The following is a 22711-nucleotide window of genomic DNA, read 5'->3' on the forward strand; positions in this document are numbered from 1 at the left end:
ATGGTTTTATTTTAGCGTTTGTTTTTGGTTTTACATGAAACTAAGAGAGAGGAGGTTCAAATATGAAGTGCTACTGCCATTTTCACTGTGGAGTTATTTATACATCACTATCTAAATGTGCTGTTTACCAGCCACATCCTTTTTCCAGGGTTAATAAATCAGGTAAGATACCTCACTAAGAATGTGCATGGAAGAATCCCAGCTGAGCATTTCATTTTTTGCACCAGACTATTTTAGTTTGTTGCATTTTAAGCATCACAGATTTCAGCTCACCAAACAAATGAGAGGATCTTCATAATCGCTCAAGTAGCATGACAAGATGCTTCGTGTTACTGGAAAAATTTAGATTTGGAATCACAAGCAGCAGCAAGTTCTTCTAGTCTCACATACAACTTCAGGGAACTACTGAACATGGAGTTGCTGAAAATCTGTGTATTTCAGTATAATTTGTTAAAAACTGCTCTGAAAGATGGTTTTGAAGAGTTTGATTTTTCAGTTAAAGCTAAGAGCTTCTTCAAAAGTAATCACCACCTTCAGAACTCACCCCATTTATTAACATTATTAAATGCTAAGAAAGGAATGCCTTGATATTCCAGTGGTCACGGAATTCATTGCACATGATTTGTGGTATGTTGATAGCCCAGCTCCTATTCTGCAAATCAAGATTATCAGCATATGCACATTTCTGAAAGGGACACAACTGAGTGATCAATTCTAATAAATGAGATTTATTACAGCATTTACAAAACTTGTTGCTAGTTAACAATCATTTCTTTGCTAAAAAAAAACACTTCAACAGCTCTGGAGAACACACTGCAAATAATTTACACTACATAAAAATTCTAAGTACATTCTCAGTATAGAATGCCAAAATGAGATTTTACAGTATGTGTAATATTACTACAAAATGATATTTAAAATACTTTTACGTAAATAATGGAACACCTCACCACAAGCAAATAAACAAATGGGTAGGTGCTAACTACAACTTGTTTTAATAACAGTTCTTCACATCCAAATTTTTATAGAAAGTTCTCTTCAGCACTTCTGATTTAACAGCCTGCTACTTCTATCTACCAGAGACTGAAACCCAAATCCTGGTAATGAATGAATTAAGGTGTGGGTTGTTTCTTTTTCCTGTATGGAGATGCTTGTACTTTCTGAGAGATCCTTCTGCAAGTCAAGTTTTCAACTACTACATAGTTGTTCTGGCTAAAGTTCCATTTTCTTTTTTTCCCTGTGTACTGCTAAACAATACACAACATTTCATTCCTCCAAATTACTCTCTTTCAACATGCAACTCCACCCTAATGCCCAGCTTAAAACAGATCACCCATTCCCCAACCTAAAACTGACAGAGCTGTTATAAAAATCTTGCCAGCTACCTCCCACAGGAAGAATGCTCACTACATGAGCCATTACTTTCCCACCGTATATTTCAGAGAACAATTCACACACCCTTTAAATCTAGCATTCGGCTTTACTCTGCTGGGAGCTTCTGACAGTCTGCAAAACAGTTTTCCCACTATGACCAATTCTGAATAGTCATTATGCAAAAACCATAGTGAAAAAAGTCCACTGCACAGAGATTTGTAGATATTGAGTTCAAGTATGTAAATATAGTGCTGTGCTACAGCGCAAGCTGAAGTTTCATGATCACTCTGCACTGGCTGAAGCGCGTACTGCCCCTGAGAACGGCAAGAGCACCCACCCTCTGCTTCTAGACACGTGCCCCTGCCATCCTCCTTGTGCCTGCCCTAATCCTTGTGTAATACTGTCAATGAGCTTAGAAAACTGGTCCCACGGAAAACTATTCACCTTTGAGTGAAGCCCGTACTTTGGCTGATTTAAAATAGTGGCCGGGCTCTTCCCTTCATCATTTTACCCATAAGGAGAGCCCGTTACAAAGTCTGATCTGCTGTCCTTCTATGGCAAGATGACCTGATAAGTAGATGAGGGAAAGGCTGTGGATGTGGTTTACCTGGATTTTAGTGAAGCTTCTGACACGTTTTCCCTTGTTATTCTCTTGGAGAAGCTGGCTGCTCATGGCTTGGATGGGCGTATGATTGCTGGGTGAAGAACTGGCTGGATGGCCGGGCTCAAAGAGCCCTAGTGAGTGGAGTTCAACCCAGCTGGTGCCTGCTCCCCAGGGCTCAGTACTGGGGTCCGTTTTATTTAGTATTTTTATCGATGTTCTGGATGAGGGGATCAAGCACACCCTCACTGAGCTCACAGGTGAGACCAAGCTGGGTGGCAGCGTCGATCTGCCTGAGGGTAGGAGGTCTCTGTGAGGGACCTGGACAGGCTGTGCCCATGGGCCATGTCCAGTCGCGTGATGTTCAACAGGGCCAAGTTCCAGGTCCTACACCTGGATCACAGCAACCCCATGTGGTGGTACGGGCCTGGGGAAGGGTGGCTGGGACGCTGCCAGGCAGAAAAGGCCTGGGGGGTGCTGCTCAGCAGGCAGCCAAACAAGAGCCAGCAGTGGGCCCAGGGGTCAGCAAGGCCAGTGGCATCCTGGCCTGCATCAGAAATAACACGGCCAGTAGGACTGCGGAAGGGACTGCCCCCTTGTGCAATCCCTTCCCTAGTGGGGAAGGGAGATGGGGAAGGAACCCTTCCCAAAGGGGGAAGGGACTAAGGGATGTGGTTTGCTGATGGGACGCAGTAGGTCAGGTTGATGGTTGGACTTAGTCTTGAAGGTCTTTTTCAACCCTGGTGGCACAGCCGCAGAATGCTATTTCTGTTAGAGGGTCTCCACGTAAGCATGAAGACCTGGGTGCAAGCAGGGCAAGGAGCTAAAAATCAAAGAACTGAAGAAACACTTTTATAATTTAAAATGTTTAGGATAATGAGTGTGAGAGCCAGAGTGAATTTCATGCATTCATTTACAGAAAACAGGCCAAAAAAAGTATAGAAAAAGATTAATGAACACCTCCTTTCAAAAGAAATATAGCACTGCATCAGATTATAGCATAATTGATTTTGTTAATGACCTGTGCTCCTCCTCTTCCATCTCCTCACTTCGCAAGATACAACACTCATTCTACCCGCACAAATGAAAAAATAAAGAGAAATATCAGAGCAAAAGGTACTGAGCTTGTATCCAGCTGGCAGAGAGAAACGCTGCCCCCCAGTGCTCCACAGCACCCACAGCAGCACAGCCACTCCTTGCTCCTCACCTCTCCAGCCTGGTCTGGGCTCTATGCTCAGGAGCTTTCCCTAAATCACACTTTTTTGGACGCAATGAAGAAAAACTGTATTCACAAAAAAACATTACTGTTCTGAAACTGCATTTTAGACCCTTTTCCAAGTACAAGTGGCTGGTTGAATAATTTTGCCACGTGTCAATTCTAACAAATAGAAAAAAGGAAAGCAGACCGTATCATTTAGATCTACAAACCCTCCTGACTCTGACAAAAGGAGTATAAGAGGAGTTCTGGGACACAGCAAGGAGCAAACAGCTGGAGAAGAGAGGTTGCACTGTAGCTTGCTATGTCAGAACTAACACAATTCAATCCTGAAAACCTTCAGCTACCAGCTGGAAAGCAGTAACAATCTCTACAGGTCATTTTGCCTATGCAGAAAATCCTTTCAAGATCCCTAAAAACTGGAAGCCAGCGGCCTCTTCAGCTTCACTAGAGGCTGAGCTGCTGGCAGGAGGCTGTGACAGGCTGCCCTGCCAGGCAGACCGTGTGATGTGTCTCCTGTGTGCTTCATCATCAAACATGACAGTCCCTTCAGCTTCAGTGCTGCCTTGGGAAGGTGTCAGGAAGACAGGACCCAGCTGTGAGCTTAGCCCCAAGATTGCATTTGTTCCTTGCACTTTGCTTACACAAAGAAGTGTGTGAAAATAGCAGCACCCACTAGCAGGAGGTGGCTAGAGGAAGGGCATGCACATGGGTGTTGCTCCTCCAACAGCCAGAAGTTAATGGTTTCCTGTACCCAAGGCTTTCTGTTGTCTCGGAGTGCTCACCTTGTCCAAATGGGGCTGGATTGAGTCCAGTCATCAGAAAAAGCAGGAATCACGACTGGCAGGCAAAAAAGGCATTTTAACATTTCTAGTGTATATGGTTGGTTGTGGCTCTACTGATTTAGGACAGTTTTTCATTCTACTCCCAAATTATTACAAACTGAAAGGTTTCCTTCAAGGCAAGTGGTACATTTAAATAAAGGAGCCTGGAAAACAACGTGCTCTCTGCCTTGCCATACACAATGCAGCTATCAAGGCACAGCTAGCAAACATTTCTCTCCAGCTGAGCTACAGGAAACGAAAATTTAGCTCAAAGAGCACTCAAACTACTAAAGAAGTAAAAGGTCCAGAAGTGCAAGACAGTGGGACTTGGTGCAGTCGGCTTCATATGGTAACTCAGGACACTAGACATCTCTTAAGCTCAGTACCTCATAAGATTAAGCTCAAAAATTCTACATAAGCTATTTATCAGTTTTGTATCAGTATTATTTGAGCTTTATTCTTCTTAAGTTATTTTCAGTAAACACACCTTCCTTCCACACAGAGTGGCAATGGACAGGATGCAACTTGAGGTTCAGCTCCCCACTTGTCTATGCAAATGGACTCGTGTATAAAGCTTAAAGTTGTCTCTATTCCTTGTCACATTTTACACGTGTACTTAATGATTAAAATCCAAAGACTTTACAGCAACAGAGCAGTTTCATTCAGTTGGCAGTGCCTGCCCACGCTTAGTCAACACAGCATGCAGTTCAGGCATGCTGGTAGATTTAGTACTTAACACAAAGTTTAGTAAAGCAGCCTGTGCTAAGCCTGTAAAAAATATCACCTCTGACTCAGAAATCTAAGCCTCTTGGTTGGCTGACTTACTTTAAAAAATAAATAAATCCCAGCCCTTCTTTCCTTACTGCTCTCCTGTTCAGTACCCTGGAGTGGTGTGTGGGGTACTGCATTTGGCCAGAGAAATTGGTTAATGGAATCACTGTTTGTAACAGGAAACACATGAATGTTGTCTTGCTTTCCTCTGCCTGACTACTTTTGGAATGCAACAAAAAATGGTATCTTTAAAATCTTCCTTCTCCTCCATCCGTTTTGGTTGAAACTGATCTTTTGGTCATACATCAGCTGTTTGTATAAAGACTGATTCCAAAGGAGAACAATCTAAAATGAGCAAGGAAGCCTTAAAAATAAAATCAACTACAGGTAACTCTTGTCACACTGACCGACTCTGCTTCATGTGTAGCTTCTCCTTGAGCGAAGATGAAAGAAAAAGGAACAAGGTGATGAACAATAGCTAGTTACAGTTTCTCTGGAACTACAGAGATTACTAAATTAACTGTGGTAGGGAGTTCCAATGTAAGATTGCCCATACAGAGTTCTCTTTAAGGCTACAGACTTGATCGTGACTAAGCATCCTTTACTGCCAAAAATGCTTCAGGAGATGCACAAAAAATCAAATACCTGTTAAAAGAAAAAAATTTTCTCCCTCTGTTTGCAAACTGAGTATGTACATTGGAACAAAACCAGAAAAAGACAACTAGAGTGAAGAAAAAGGCCAGTTATTTTAAATTGTTCCTCCTATTAATAGCACTTCCTGTTTTCCTTTTTGGCCACACTTTTTTCTCCAACTGTTCTGCTTATCCAGCTGTAGGTTGTTAAGATTGTATCTTGCGGCTATTATGTCTCATAGGAAAGGTCTGAACAGGCAATTTCATTTGTTTGTTTGTTTTTCCTATTTCATATGGAAGGTTTTGTGGCTTTGAAAAACTAGTAAGACTACTTTCAGTCACAAAAAGATGCATCAAATTCACAAAAACAGTAGCTTTGCTGAGGTTGAACATCCCCTTCATTACCTTGAAGCGTAGGAGACCACTTCACATGTTCTATATACACAGGCATGCTCCTGAGGTCACTGAGCTTTGAAGAGGCATTCGAGAGGCATCTATGCCCATATGCAGCTTACCCCATATTAAGTCCAATTACATTCCAAGCAACTCATTAATGACAACTGTTTTTGTTATGTGCAGTGTCCATTTAGCCAAGGTCTCTTTTTAAGATGCAATAAAAATGTTTCAATGACTGCTAACCTGACAGCTTTCCCAGTCATTTCAAACATTAAGATTATTACTTTTTACTATATTTACTACAGTGTATTGTTCTCTGTGGTTCCTTGTGACTCTTATACTATGACCTTGCAGTCAGAGGGTAGAATTTTCAGAGCTCAAGCTGTGAAATTCAAACCTCAGTGAACCAGAGACCATTATCTGGAGACACAAGGTTCTCCGAGGCAATTTTGGCCCCAGTGTGTGGTGTATTGTCTAACTCACATAAGGTGAGATACATGAAATGATGTACTTGCACACTCATTTGCGGTGTGTGTTTTTTTGTTTTTTTTTTTTCCCCCCGGTCTGTGGTTCTTTAGCTCTACAGAAATTTAAGAAAGAAATAAGATAACAGTGGATAATCACGGTTAAAGTGGTAAAGGATTACAGACTGAAGCTGCATACATGAGATCAAATTCAGTATGGTATGAAGTACACACTACAGAACTCAACTCAAGTCATGAAAGAAATTTAATTCCTTCTGCTAGGGTTGGATTTTTCTGGTCCTTAGTTCCATAGTCTAACATAGAAAGATGAAACAGAAGCATCGTGTTTTCTTCAGAGCAACACTGGTGATGCATTTTTTTCCCCCAGAACTCATTATAACAGTGTATCTAGAAAATCATTTCTTCTCTGGTTAGTTAATTTTATACTATCAGAACTATGTTACATATACAGCTGAAAAATAAAAAGTCCAAAAGCTCATGAGCTTTGCGTGACTGAAATGTGAATGGGAAATCACACAGACAGTACAAACAGAGCACTGGGCAAATATTCCCACTCAGAAGACAAAACAGTCCACACTTCACAGATTATAGCTGCTAACAACCTTCACGGAAGCACAGAAGCCAAGACTTACCATCATAGCGACTGGGAGAATCACACGCTTTCTGAGGGGTCGCCACTCGCAGGAATATCTGTTGTCTCCATGAATGCCGGCGAGTCCTTACGGGGCTGTCAGCACCAACAGCCTGCTGGCTGCGTTGGGATTCGTAGTCACTAAAATCGCAGAACACAGAACGGCTTGTGAGGAGGTTACCCGAATTTGCCAGGAACAGTGATGTAGTTCAGGGAATATAACAAGAAACATCAGCTAAGGCATACAGTGTGCTGTGCACATGCTGTGTCAAGCCATAAGTGGCAGGTGGGTGAAACTTGCTCAGTGGCAGCATGCTTTTATAAGGCTGCAAACATCACTCAGGTTCACCAGAAGGAGCTGGCAGCTCTGTGCAATCTGCTTTCTGAAGTTTTATTTAATTTTCATATTTCTTTGTGGCAGTACTTGAAACACAATGAATTAAAGATACTTAAACATACACCATAGTGTACCTTTAGTGCCCTGCTACCATCTATACCACCACTACCAAACCATCCACAATATCTAGCAGCGACTCATAGGAGATAAGAGTTCTGTTGATGCCTTTTATCAGCAAACATCAAGGAGTTTTATTAACCTTAATTAAAATTCCAGCCTTCTGTGAATCAGAAATGTAGCATATACCTTTACAACAAAGACTCAGAACAAAAATTTTAACCTGTGTGTTCCCAAGTCACCATCTGAAATAAGCAACAAAGTTGTGAACAGAATCCAGGAACCTTACATGTTACACCTTTGATGAAATCCACAAACTACACACAGAGGTTTTTATTCAGAATATTAAATGAAGTAATGAACAGTGATAATGTCTTCCTATTGAAAATCCCACTAATGAATTTAAGCCATTACATTTTTAAACAAGTCATTGTTTTACTCCAACCACTGGCTGAGTGATTACATCGGTCTTTGTTCAAGCTGAGAGTGATAAATGAACTTTCAACAGCTCTGGCAACTGGGAACAGCATTTCACAGGCTGTCCTCTCCTTCCACCTCAAGGACACTGACATTGCTTAGGATGAACCACATATATTCTCTTAACTCAAAACAGCAAACACAGTCCTTTGGCAGGAATAATCACAGAAGTGGAGAGATGGAAGTTGCACGACCATCACAACATCAACACGGATAAGCGCTGCAAACTTCATAAGAGAGGAGTTGGGAATGGTTCCACCTTTTTGACAGCAATCACATGCAGAATACATGCAAGTGAATCGTTGCACAAGTCAGATTTTGCCAGTGCAAGAAGCATTTGAAGTATTTCAAACTAAGAAACCTTTGAATAATAACACAGTTTTACCTCCAGGCTTAAAGAGAGAACCCTACCTTGTTGCGCTCCTAAAGTCAGAGGTGTTATTTTCATCTACAGGAGCCAGAAATTTTAAGAAATTTGGCACAGAAGAAGAAGAATGAAGCTTTTTCCTTAAGGCAGTACGGTAGGAGATGCTGAGAGTGCAGTTGGGAAAAGTATAGTTTAGAACAAGGAAGTATAAATCCACAGAATAAAAACACATACTGCTAAGTTTTAAACAAAAAGCAGCTAAATCCTGAAGGCATGAATACCAAAGAAACCAAAGTCAAAGTTAAAACCACTAACAAAGTGATACTTTGCAATACATGTTTCTTTGGGCAAACTAAAATGTTCCAATATAAATAAATATACGTCGGGCAAATTTGTTATTCTTTAACACAGCACAAGATTTTCAGTGCGTGTTTCAAGTAAATTCCTTTAACCTAATAGGAACTGATGCCAGCTTTACAATTGAAAATTTACTTAAATATTAGTTGTGACAATTGACCAAGTTTGGAGGAAAAGGTTAGGAAAAGCTGGCACTGATAATCATTGTACCAGCAAGTGAAAAAAAAGACTTTGGCAAAAAGCGTTTTGTAAAGCTTTAACAGGGTTTTATTCAGACAAGCTTGGAACTTTTAAGCTAAAAGCTGAGCTTTCTGACATTATTTAGGATTGATTTATCCTAAATGAAGCTTCAGGACGCAGCAGACAGGAGCACTAATCAAATTTCATCAACAGTCTTCTGGACAACATCCTATCTAGCTCTGCTCTTTAGTTTAAAATAACCAGCTCCCAACACACTCAGGATATAGTTAATAGAAGGAAGTAAGAACAACTCAGTTAATGGAAAGTTTCTGTATGGAATGAAAACATAGAAAGTTATTTGGCTAATGAGACTGAAGACCTTTCCTCAGAAGAGCACACAAAAACACGCGAATAGGAGAATTTACTCCTGACAAACTAAGTTTTATTAAGAAAAGCTTCTGACAAACCTTAATGTTACGTTTGGATCACATTTAGTTTTGTCTCCTGAAGATGTGAACAGGGATGGGGGGGATAACCTGGGAACACCAGAAGTACCAAATGACACAGTTCTTTAGTAGCTGGTTCTAAGCATGAGGAAGATTCTGCTGTAGCAGTGTACCCTGTAATCAGGTTTCGCTTACAGTAAATCAATTACGGTTACGTGGTAATTTCACTTAGAGGAATACAATCAACCCAGGCAGTTTGACTTCCTGATTTCAATTCATTAATTTATTTGATGTCCCTATCCATTTCAGTTCTCTGTCTTGTTTAGAGTTTCACTGCAGTACACCCTTAAAGAACAGGGAAAGGGAAGTAGAGGGTGATACTGCAGAATGTATCACCAAATCTATGGTGGAAGAACCTACTTTTGAGAATTCGACCTTCAGGATTCAAATAAAGGGGCATTAGTGTGGTGTTCAGGCCTGGGTAAGTGTTGTTAAAACACACAGTAAAGAGGACATTGCAAACTCGTGTTTCCTCCCCTGAGCAATACCATACCTCTGAGGTGAAGCTAAATGGAGAGGGACACTAGCAAGTGCTCAGCAAATGCAACCGAAGGGACTGGTTGTGGGCTGAGTACTTTCTCAGGAGCAAAAAAAACAGCACCTTGGGGAAACAGGAAGCTTTCACACAAGGAAACAGAAAAGGAACAACAAACAGCAATAAAATTTGCTTGCCAATGGTCAGTGATGCTGACCGTGCTTTGAAGGACATTTAGCCTCATTAGCCTTTGGAGCTAAAAGAAGTTTAACTAGACGGGGTTTCACAGTTAAGATTTTTAAGAAGCCAATCGTTGCAGGTTCTCAGGAAAATAAAAGGTTCATGTCAGTACTCCCTATGCACATTTCTGTTTTAAGAAATAAGGCACAGAAAAGTATCATTTGATATTGCTATAACAAAGACAATTTAACAAAGACAAACTCCGTTTTTCCTTTTCTGTACTGGCTGTCCACAGTCCAGCTACTTCTTGCCTATTTTGGTTAACTTAGTAAATTTTCCTTTAAATGTCAGGCACAAAAGGATATTAATATGTTTCTCTGTTACCATGAACAAAGCTGAACAGAACTGAACGATTCAGGAGAGGCAGAGCGAGCTAGATTACAGGTTCTTGGCAACTCATCACTGGCACAATTTGAAGTAGTGCTGCTGTCTGCTGCATAACAAGAAGCTGCTTTGGAGCAACTGTCTCCAAAGAATGTCATGCATCTGAAAATTTTATTCATTAAAAGAAAAAGTTACACAGCTATCAGGACTACACTCAGTAGTGGAGCAGTTGAGTTCCCCCTCCCATAAAAATCTACCACCCTTAGTCTTTATGAAATTGTTTTAATTATTTGCACTACAGAGCTTTATATTTAAAGTATGGTAAAACAAACCCTACCCCAAAGTAGGTACAGGTGCTATCTCACCTCTTTTGTGCAAAATGCCCACTTTGTTCTCCACTTGAATTATGCCTTAGATATTTAAAAAAGTTGGGTGAAGAGGCCGAGGGGTTAAGACGAGCTAGAGTAGGAGAACGTGCAAGTTGACCAGAAGAACTTTTAGATTCGCCGACAGATGCGTTCATACCGTACAGTGGGATTCCAACCAGAGGAATGGAGTTGAGGTAGCAGAAAGAACAAAACACAGTAAGAGAGAGGAAATGGGAAGGGGAGAGCTAAAAAATAAATAAAAGTGAAATTTCTTCTCTAATCTTTGAAAGTAACAAATACTTGTAACAAATACAAATCAGCCATTTCGTACATTTTTCACAGTTAATGTAGTAACTGCAAGAGGCTGAACATTTTAACCCAATCAACAAAGTCTGAAACGCACACTCCGAATCTTTAGCGAGGCATTTCAGTGAATGATAAATTCAAATTCCTAAAGTATGTTAATAACAACCCTGTTTCTTCTCCCTCATATTGCTTCCCCTTGGTTTCTATGATAAAGTCAGGCATACGATCAAGAGACTTCATGGATGAGAAGTGAAGCGTTAGATGTTTTGAAGATTTGGATCCATTCGCGCTCTGAAAACAACTTAACAATCAGGGTAAGCTATTCAAAAAATGCTCACAAAACATACATGACTTGTTCAAAGTATTGTTTTCTTGTGTCCTGTTCTGTATGTTTCCTATGAAAGGTACACAAGACTAATTTCTTTTTTGGGCTTAGTTGTGTGAAAGAGCAGACAGACTTAGGCCTTAGTAAAAATTACATAGTCAAATAGCAATAACCAAGCAAATTAAAAATACACTTAATTTTTAACTGCATTCCTATATTAAGATAGGAACTGACTGAACAAGCAACAACAAGTGTCAGGGCAACTTTCATGAAGGTAACAGACCAACAGCACAAGTTCTAAACTGCATTACAAACACATTCCAGTATTTAAGAATTAAAAAGGTTCAAGAAAGGGACAAAAAGGCAACCTGGGTTATGTTTCCTTTTAAATGCTATAATTCTTCTTTTCCCTGTCATCACCTATTTCAGGCATGTTCTTTTATTGCCCTGCCTCCTGCAGGGAAAAATAAGTTGGAACACATACAGATTTCCTACTGTCTAACTTGTGTAAATGAGCAGTTTTGGCAGTGAAATGGAAGTCTACAGACAGAAGTGTTTCCATAGTAATTGGAAAAAGCCAGATAGAGGGAGGAAAGAAAACTGCCATAACATTCAGAGACTTTGAAAATGCTGAGGCAGGATTACAAAGGAAGATAGCTTGAAGAATATTAGCATTAAGGCAGTCGGTAGCTTGCTTTTGCAAGTAAAATTTACATAGGCTCACTGAAACACTGCACAGAAGCCTCAGCTCTATCAACAATTATGTCAGTTTTGTGTGTTACTTTAAAACCACACATGAATTCACCAAACAGTAAGGTTTTCAGCATCAGAAATGCTATGTAATTTTTCTCTACAAATAGACTATGTAGATGTAGCATTTATTTACAATGCTTGCAGATCAAGGCAACAAAAATTACTGAATATTGCTTGCAAAAATATCATCTAATGCCTTAGGAGAGATCCTACTTAGCTTTGTGACAAAGTGTGGAACTACACGTCTCATGTTTCATCTCCCCCGAAGCTCACAGAGACTAACACTGTGGAGCACACAGGACAGAAGTGTTTCTAAACAGGATACCTACAAACCTCCAAAGAGTGATACCCTGCTGTGACATTTCTTATCCACTAAGAACACACACCAGGTATGCAATCACCATCCCCAAATATGCCTTCACCAAATGAAAGCACAGCCTGCTTTTAGTAAGTCTTACTTTCTCATGTGAGGAGTCTCTGTGCTCACTGAGTGATACCTCATAAGTTTCCTCTGGGAAACAGATGGCGATGTTTCAACGGGTACCAGAGACTCCTGGCTTTCTGATGGTAAATGACTCAGTGTGTTTGCTCGCCTTCGAAAGCTTTGCTGAGGTAACGTAACAGACTGCTCAATTGGGTAACTATCTGTGTCGCTGGAGAGATCACCCACTGATCCACTGGTCTTGACAGCATTCTCTGTAGGAAGTGTAGGAAGTCTGTCTCTCTCCTTTTCACATAACGGTGGTTCCTAGCAGAGCAAAATACAAGGTTACTGATACGTGGTTTTACCATCGGTTTTGGGAATTGCAGTTCCATGTCGTTAGTCACCCCCCACAGAGATCTGCTTCAGACTTGCACATTTTTATGACAATATCTCAAAGAAAGAATCACTGATATTCAGTGGTTTTTGTTCTTAACCACTTGGGTCATCAAATCACAGTCTCCATTCTACACAGGAAAAAATAATTTTGAGTGATTGCATTTTACAGTACATTGAACACAACTCAGAAGGAAAGTAAAATGAACAGGTGTGTCAGGTTTGGATAACAGTGACAGCAATGAAAAAGGCAGCATTTCAGAGTACTGTTTATTTAGCACCCCATCTTACAACGTAAGATTCCTTTTTTCCATTTTAAGACTCACACAAAGGACTTTAATCCTATGACTAAATGCCTGTTTCAGCCCCAAATCATGTATTTTTCTTCACTTCCCACCTTTTGTGATTTTTGCAAAGTCAGCCATTCTTTCAGAATCGTAAACATGGAGAGAAGACTCTCCATTACCTGCACTCAGGAGTACACTGTAGGTGACCAGGCACTGGAGCAGAATTGATAACTGCATCCAAGTCTGCGGAGTGCTAGGCTGCATCCAAGGAAGATGACTGGCTTTCTTCTAGGTTATTTGTTTATATTACTTTGTTCAGACTAAAAACTTTCTGACCATGCAAAGTGGGAAATTACTCCACTTCTTGGTTTAGATTTATATTTTTTATGCATGCAGTCCTGTATTCATGGTATGTACTTGCAGGGCTGAAGCTAGCCAGATCAGGGTCAGCAGTATGGTAATTATCAAATTTGTTTTGCTGTGTTTTGCTGGATTCAGATTATGTTAGGTAATATTTTAGTTCACATCTATGGATTCACATGATAAGAAACAGATACAAAATACGTGTTTGTATATAGCACAACACATTCCTACTTCAAATGGAATCCCTCTTGCACCATTATTTTCTATAGGAGTAGGAACACAAGAAAACATGAGGAAAGGCCTAAAGGCAACTTGAAACTTCTGGAGAACAGTAATATAGACTTAGCATACTTATCAAAAAGAATAGAAGTCTTTGGTGAAACTCTATAGATGACAGCACCTTATACATGATCATCTGTTAGCATGTGACTGCTATTTCTTAATCTGAATCTGTTACCAGAATGAGTTGTGAAATTACTTTGTTCAAGTTGTTCTCAGATGATTCAAATACATTTAACATATTATACACGTGAAAAGTGGTTTGGGTAACCAACTTAAAAATTCAAAAAAATGGAAAAATTGTTTCAAGCCGGGAAAGTGAAGGGGAAGACAGTAACTGACCACAGAGGCTACCTGCAGTGTGTACATCCCCACCACCCTCAGAGGGATTTGGCACAGGAATAAAGAAATGCACCAATGGACCATCAAGTGGCAGCAGGACTCTGGGAAGAAAGCATACCTAAGCCCTACTCAGTGATACTGATTTTATCCTTCTGTGTGGATGTTCTGGGGTTTCTTTGTTTTCACACACAATCGGTTAGGTTATCCACTCCCCGAATATAACAAAAACAAAATGCAAGATGTTAGAACAAAACAGTTACATGATCAGTTAGTGACTACACCTCACATCTGACTAGTTGTTTCAGGTAATACTAACAGGAGTTTCTCACTATATACAGACACTACAGGCTTTACTCACTTTATTTGTGCTGCTTAAGGTACTGGACACGGAGCTCTCTAGATCTACAGCACTAGAGCTGTCAAGTGGACCTCTGGCTTTACTGCCCTGTAGAAGAAAAGCACATCAACAATTAAAATTATAACATGAGGCATACCAAAAAGGGCTTGCATAGAATTGATAGAATCTGTAGCTTTCAAAGACAGCAACAAATTTAATTTTCCAAAATGCCTAGCAATAGCCTTAGCCCCTGTGAGAAACAAAGACTTTATTCAGGGCAGTCACTGACATTTTAAAGGATTCCTGTGTAATTAGGGAATTCTCATGGGCAATTATGTGCTTTCCATGGTATGAATATAATCACATATTGCACGTATGCACTATAACCACTATTAAAATACCTTCTAACAGTAGTCTAACCAGGAAATTGTCATACTAGATACTTGCTATCAAGATACAAAAAGTTGAAAGGGCTATTAAAAAAGGACTGAAAACTGTATCAATTTAATATACAGCAAAACATAATTTCTGGTATTATAATGTCAGTCAGAAAACAAGTATTTTTGTGCAATTTTTGACAATATTTTTGTATAATGTGTTGAACTCTAATGCTTTATGCAACTAAGAGAAATATCAAGAAACCTATTGATGGATTTTTACTTGTTAACACAACTATGTAACTCATATCCTCCTAACCTTGGAGGGTAACACTACATTATGTTCTGAAGCAAAGGCATATGATCTCTTTGAACTGCTATTCTAACTATAATTTAATATGTTAGCATTATTCACAATAGTGAATATTGCTTCCTTGAAGCCAAAGCAAAGTGCTTTTGCTTTGCCTCAGATCTGAACAAAATCACGAACTTTCATCAAAACACCCATGACGGTGAAAATGCAACCAATATACAACTGTATACAACTGTGCTTATATGACAATAGCTTATGTGTCTTCAGACAAACTGGCAAAATTAGAAACGATGCTAATAGCATGTTTCACCTCCCAAACACATGCACAACAGGATTCTGTGGGGATGAATTCTATGAATAGTGGTCAGGCAGTTATAAAGGGAGACATGCGACTACAAATCCTCAGCATATGCATAATTATACCAGTGAGAATAAGCCATTTACCATGGCCATTCTTTTGCCATCATTTGCTTCTAGGGAACAGGTTAGGTATGACATCTGAAATAGGCTTTGAAAGCCTAGTTTTGTCACTATAAACTGCATCTCTGAGGAAGTATTTTGCAGATAAACCAAACTAGATCTTCCTTCAACTTAACAGTTTGCCTAAAAGAAATGAGAGTGTCCTCATTTGTATTCCTTACTATTTGCTGTTTGGTTTTGTTGCATGTCAGCTTTCTGAAAGTTCTGATTCTTTTAATCATTTGTCAAGCAGAAGTCTTTCCAAATCTTACAGGTTTCCTCAGACATCTCCCTGAACCCCTTCTACTTTGCACTCTGTTTTGAAATGAAGTGCAAAAACAAATAATATATGAACGAGACAACTCTCTGTAGGATTAAGTAGTACTTAAATCTGACATCTGATTTGTTTTCTTAGATGCTGCTGTATAATCTATATCTATCTATAATTAGGAGATATTTTCAGCCATTTGTTCATGATAAACGTTTTCCCAATGTGTTTTCTTGGGGATCACTGTCACATAGAAGTTAGTTTGTTCCCATAACAGGTACTGACAGACATTGTTTGTGAAGAATTGATGTGATATTGCCCAAATGCCTGCATATTCCTAGTGCTTTCTGAAGTTTTTTACATTGCTTGCCTTTAGGTAGTCTCTAGCTGTTATGGTTTAACCCAGCAGGCAGCTAAGAACCACACAGCCGTTTGCTCGCTCTCCCCACAAGGGGGTTGGGAGACAGAATCAGTGAAAAAAAGTAAAATTTGTGTATTGAGATGAAGACAGTGTAACAGGACAGAAAAGGGAAAATAAAATAATAGGAATAACAACAACTATAAAAGAATACACAAAACAAGTGATGCGCAATGCAATTGCTCACCACCCATTGACCGATGCCCAGCCAGTCTCCAAGCAATGGCAGCCCTCCCAGCCAACTCCTCCCAGTTTTATTGTTCAGCATGATGCCATTTGGTATGGGACATCCCTTTGGCCAGTTTGGGTCAGCTGTCCTGGTTCTGTCCCCTCCCAGCTCCTGCTGCACGCCCAGTCTGCCCGCTGGCAAGACAGAGCGAGAAGCTGAAAAGTCCTTGGCTCTGTGTAAGCACTGCTCTGCAACAACTAAAACATCAGGGAGTTATCAACATCATTCTCATCCTAAATCCAAAACACAGCACCATACCAGCTTCCAGGAAGAAAATTAACTTTATCCCAGTCAAAACCTGGACACTAGCATTTAAAAGCTCAGTTGCCTCATTAATCATCAGTTCTTCTGTCATTAATAAATACAGTCTCATTTGGAGCGCTTAGTCAGTTCCGTAATCACTTCTTTCTACATAAAAAGAAGTGAACATTTGTGATTACTTTTATTTTCTAATTCCTAAAGAGAGATAAAACAATGGCAGCTTTTCATAAGTTCTCATGCTCAGCTTCACGTACATTTTAAAAAATGAATATATACACTATTGTTTATCTAGTAATTAGTTCACTTCTTTCATGACTTAGCGTTTTCTTTAGCAAAGCCCTTCTTTGTTTTGTTATCTTGTAACGTGAACACTCAAGTACTTTTTCACTCTGACTTTACCACTTAGCTGTAACCCAAAAGGATAGCAAATGCAGCATATCTACTGCTCAATAAATAAAACAATGAAACTACATTCAGAGACAGTAAACATGAAGATACTTACACGTGATAAAATACTTTCAAATGATTCTGTCAGAGATCTTTTTGCTTTGTTCTTTAACATATCTAATCTGAACCTTGAAGCACTGCTGGGCACCTCGTTTGCAGCATTCTCAGCCGGGGATTGTGAAGTCTGTAAGTGTTTAAAAAGGTAAGTGTGAAATACAAAATAGCATGGAGCAGAATTTCAGTGAACAACCTAAAGAGCTCTATAAAATCTATCAATACTTTCTCACGGTGTCCTTGGTTTTTCATGTCTTTCTCTACTTACAGTTACATTTATGTTTACCAAACTATCCTAATGTAAGACCAGAAAATGTCTTCAGATTATATTTGTGGAGTGCAGTAGCACGCTTCCAGAAGAACTGCCATTTCAATAGGGATTTATAGCTCTATCAATAAATGTACTTTAATGCCACAATACAATTGTACAAGTTCTAAATGTTTATGTGTAACAGACTGAAGATTTCTAATAGATTTACTTTTCTTCAGGCAAGATATACTTAATAAGAACTCTGAAGAGTCTTCATCACATAAATATGGGGCTAAGTGCCACAAACACGTATAATAGATAATCTAACTATATATTTCACCAGTAAACACACTTCCACTTTAAAGCTAACAGTCTATTGAGAGTTCTGCTTTTTAAATAAGCATTTCAGTCCATTTTTAATGCTTGTGAAGATCAGTGTAGCAAATACAAAAATGATGCTACAATGCAAATACTACCATCCCTAACACCTACAGTAGAAACGAGAGCACAGTTTTCAGTGTTATTTTTGGGGGGGGTTCATCTTGAAGCTGTTTCGCACTGCAGCCCTCTCTACCTGGCCCTAATTTCAGAGATTTGAATGCTTAATCTTCATAACTATCAGTATGTGGACAACTGAACAGCTGTCAGACGCTAGCATCACCAAATAGTCCTGTATAGATGTAGTTTTATAGCAACCTATTTCCAGGACAACAAAATTACAGACTTCTGTATTTTCTTTTCATTTTCATTAACGTTAACCTCAAAGGGCAAATTGGACACTGTCTGCTACGATGTTCTTATGAAAGACACCAGGGTGTCTTGGGTTAATGATTGCTGAGGCAAATAACATTGCCAGAGTACATGTTCAAAGGTATCTGCTGTTACACAGCTCTGGAGATAAATTATCAGAGTAAATATAAAATGTTATGTTAAGACAAATGATGGACTAGGGGCAAGCCAACTGTTCTTACAGCCTTGGCACCTTTGCAAGTGTCAGATGAACCAGTTTTGGTTCCAGGAGCTGAGCAAACTGCAGCAGGTCTTAAGAATTTTCAGATCACACCGAAGATACATTAAGATATTATCTTGCTTCATATATCCCTACTTCTAAGCCATTCATAACTGACAACTATTTGATAGCTGGCATTAGACCAAATAAAGGTATTTCAGATATGATGATAAAGAACCTCAGGCAATGTTTCTTCCTGTCAAGTGTTGTGCTTTTTTTTCTCCTCCTCTTTTTTTCCTAAAAACATATTTCTGGTGTGATGTGCAAACGAAGTAATCAGAACTAAACGTGCACACTTTTCTTCTTGCTTTCTCAGAAAGGTCAATAATTAACTAGTAAGCCACAAAATAAAAACAGACTAGCAAAATAAATTACTAGTAAATGAAGACTTTCTTTTATTTCCCCAGTTTCTTCAGAGGCCTAATTACTGCCCATATATTCATTTACTAGTTTGTATCACAAATCATCAATAGCTATCATCACAGTGGGATTACCAGGCAGCAGTGGTGGAAGTCAGCCAATATTTTGGAAAGGGTCAAATGATCAGAACTGAAAGTTTTCAGAGAACTGATCCTCTTTTGAAATACAGATCTCCTCAAAGTGTCTCACATCAGTCAGTCACAAGTGAAGGCATATAAAACCATAAATTCCTTCTAAAAAATATTAACTGTGCTGTAAAAATAAAGCCGATTAAACAACACTGACACAATCTGATGCAGAATAAATAGTTCAGCTCTTTGGAAACAGATGACAATCTCTGCTGCTGTTTCTGCAGCAATGCTCCTCAGCTACTCCTCCTTGAGGCCAATTCAAACGGTGGTTTGCACACAAGAAATAGTTTTCAGCTATCAACTAAATGTAATGGTTTTTATCAAGGATCAAGTCCAATGTGTTGTCAGGACATTGGCTCATACAGACAAGGGGATGGCAAATGCCACAGATTAGCTGAGAGCAGTTATATATAAATTCTGTATATATTCTCTGACATATGCTGAATTGTCATTGTGGTGACAGGAAAGAAAGAACCACATTAGTGGCCTGCCTAGACTGCATCTCTGTCTCCAAGAATGTATCAGCTATCTCAAAATATTTGACATATGCCTGTCTTGGCACATGACACTAGCCATAAGGAAAAGCAGAGTTCACTGCTGCCTACAGTTTGAAGTACCAAAATGCCAGTGATGGAAAGCTGCCTTGGAAAGAAAAGTATGGAATGGAAGATTATTCCTGGCTCCCTCTTACACGGGCTAAAACTGAATGGTTACTTACCTGTTTTGCTTCCCAAACGTGAACGTGTTCCTTCTGTTTTTCTTCATACATGTTTCTCAAAATAGAGATAATCAACTCATTCTCTTTTTGATCATTTCTTGGTCTTAATTTCTTTAATTAAAAACACCACAAACACAGTCACTACACATTCATATAATGACTAGCAAATACCTCACCCTTTTCATTTTGTCTGTTACTATGTAGTTAGTGTAAGAACAAGTTGAACTTAGATGCTACCGTATCAGTCCACCAGAGGACAGCAGCATCCCAAGCAAAGCACCAACACAGCCAGAGAAAACACTTAAACTGGACTTCCTAAGTGAAACTTAGAAACTTTACATTAAAATGTAAACTTTACATGAAAACTAAAGGCCAACCTTAGAGGTATTAAACTACTACATGCAAATAATGATTTCAAAGTATATTTTTGTCAATTTGATTTTGAGGAAAAAATAAAAAAGAGCTTGTAGAATACACGAAGTATGTCAATGGTGCCTGATGCTTCTCCTAGAAAACTTTCTCATTAGAAACTTAACTTTTTGTGGGAAGTAACACAGATATTTTATAAATTAGTACACAAAAACATATAAGCTAAATATGTCCATCTCTGCTGCATTCTATTTAGATCTTAAACACTGCATGAGAAAATAATTTTAAAAATTTATGATAGAATTTAATCCCATAAGACATGGTTTTAAGCCTTACTGAGGTAACACAGAGGATACAGTATAAAGTAGCTAAGGCCATGGGAACACCTTAGATTAATTAAAATCCCCCTAGGCAGTTATCTAAAAATGCAAATCATGGTTACAACATGTAGAGCTGTAAAAATGCAATAACTCAAATTTCTGTCACTCCAACGCAAAAAAAACAAAACTGAAAAGGATATGAAAGAGAGACATACTTTACCCTTGGTTTTACCAAGTTAATTGTTTGCAGACTCCTACCAGAAGCATTAACAGTTACGTTCATTTCCTGTAACTACTAGAAGCTCTAGACCATTAAAATGTGTATAGACTACTAAAAAGGCAACAGTGCCAGCTAGCTGCTATATACTAAAAAATTACTTAGGTCATGGAATCACTTCCATAGAGCAACTTCCAAATTTGGTACTAGATGATTAATTGCCACAAGGAAACAAAGACGGAGACTGAAATGACTCAAGAGAGGAAGGAAACATTATTTTTAAAAAGTCTGAAGTTTCCTAATCTTTACTAATGTGCCAATCCCAACAACATTGCCTTCAATGGTCGTCATATGTCTTAAATCCAACTATGTTTTCCTCCATGCTAACCTGCATTTCATTCAGAAGATCAAAAGTCAAAATTTTTTTTAGTTAGTTTGACAAGTATTAAGACCCAGGTTAACTTTCAGGCAGGACATTTTCCAATTTGGGAATGTTACACGCATTTGTTTTGTTCAAAGTAATAGCTGAACATTCTCAAAGTACAAGTTACTGCCTTCACCCACAAGAAGTCTGTATGCAGTCTTCCTCAGAGAGGAAGACTTCGTTTTTATGGAAAAAATAATATTAGGGGAAGAAAAACTAGTAAAATAAGCCCTTTTCAAGATCAAAATATATCAAAAAAATCATAATAAATTAAAGCACAAGCTGATTAATAGCCTATGATATAAAGTTAATGCATAATTCACAAAAAAAAACAACCATGCAGAGCTTCACAATAATGTTAGCAAAAAAAAACATTAATTGAGTTAAAACCTCGTAGGAGACATAGAGCTTACCTTAACCTCTTCAAAAACAGAGGCTTGCTCCTGGCTATTTAGTGTTGTTAGATGCTTTTGTAGTTCTAGTTTAGTCTTAAAAGGGGGTAGCCCTAACATGAAGGACAAAAAAGAACAAATCATGGGGTCAAATTAGTCAGAATTAATCAACTGCATAAATATGCACAAAATGTAAGCTAAAGCTCATCAGTACCAGTTATTTGAGCTGACCGTTTGCCCTGATTTCATAACAAGGCATCCGAGAGAACCATAGGTTAATTTAAAGCTACTGCTGAACTCTCATCTTTAAAATGAGGGACATGAACTCTTTGCAACAAGGAGATTTACTGAGCACAGACCAGGATTATATTCTTAGCTGATCTAGAAGAGTCCATCATCACACAAAATAAAATAAATCCACAATCTACATTACAGCATTTTAGCAGACTGTTTTCCTGGTTGATGCAGTAACTGCTTGGACGTTGTGGTACAAATATATTTTCTATTGATTTCCTCCCATTTGTATGCCTTGGCCTCTCCTTAAAATAGCAGAACTATTGCGTGTTAGCAAGAGGCAAAGGAGAACTTCACAGAAAAGATTTACTGACAATCTAAAGCTGACTGCCCTCTCATTCAGATTACTTTTTTCTGCTCTCATCCTGGATTAAGTTGCTTCTCTCTATTTTCTGTGGAAAAACAGCAAACCATCAGCAGTATTTTGTACTTAACTTTCTTGGCATCATCTGGCATTTCTCTTTCATCTGCTTTGATTAACCAGATCGTATGAGTAAAGACATTACGATTCTTTTGCCTTGAAGAACTTTCCCAAAACTTATCACTAACTGAAGGGCAAAACAAAGTGAAAAGTAGTTTTGAAAGTTCTCCAGGTTCATCAAGTTAAATCAACAAAACTTATCTAGTATTAAGTGATGTCTGGTGTAATTAAGCCCAACAACAGCTTGTCAGATCACAACTTTAGCTTATTGGACTAAAACCTAACCGAGATTTGCTGAAACACATTTTTTTTTTGTCTTGAGCATGTTTTCTAGGCCACAACTACAGTTTTAACTACACCATTTAAATGAGGGAGCACAGATCAACATAAACATGCATATTGAAATCTTGCTGGTTCATGTTTAGAGGCAGTG

At 38.8% G+C, this 22711-nt stretch overlaps 1 protein-coding gene across 14 annotated transcripts in view; it reads right to left on the minus strand.

The window, feature by feature from the left end:
* Positions 1 to 22711, minus strand: part of TBC1D1 (TBC1 domain family member 1) — a 111579-nt gene that overhangs the window by 30795 nt on the left and 58073 nt on the right. For 6 of the 14 annotated variants that reach the window (XM_027457245.3, XM_027457247.3, XM_005029664.6 and 3 more), the window contains 8 exons: positions 21585 to 21676; positions 19842 to 19952; positions 17315 to 17443; positions 14509 to 14595; positions 12521 to 12810; positions 10676 to 10804; positions 8273 to 8392; positions 6932 to 7071 (listed from right to left, as the gene is read on the minus strand). In XM_027457245.3, coding sequence (XP_027313046.1) covers positions 6932 to 7071; positions 8273 to 8392; positions 10676 to 10804; positions 12521 to 12810; positions 14509 to 14595; positions 17315 to 17443; positions 19842 to 19952; positions 21585 to 21676 — 1098 coding nt within the window. Of the gene's footprint in view, positions 1 to 6931; positions 7072 to 8272; positions 8393 to 10675; positions 10805 to 12520; positions 12811 to 14508; positions 14596 to 16509; positions 16723 to 17314; positions 17444 to 19841; positions 19953 to 21584; positions 21677 to 22711 lie in introns of those variants that run through there. The other 8 variants (XM_072037705.1, XM_038177932.2, XM_072037706.1 and 5 more) reach the window with 5 other exon arrangements.

Source organism: Anas platyrhynchos, chromosome 4, assembly GCF_047663525.1.
Source record: "Anas platyrhynchos isolate ZD024472 breed Pekin duck chromosome 4, IASCAAS_PekinDuck_T2T, whole genome shotgun sequence".
In the NCBI taxonomy this organism is placed as follows: Eukaryota; Metazoa; Chordata; class Aves; order Anseriformes; family Anatidae; genus Anas; species Anas platyrhynchos.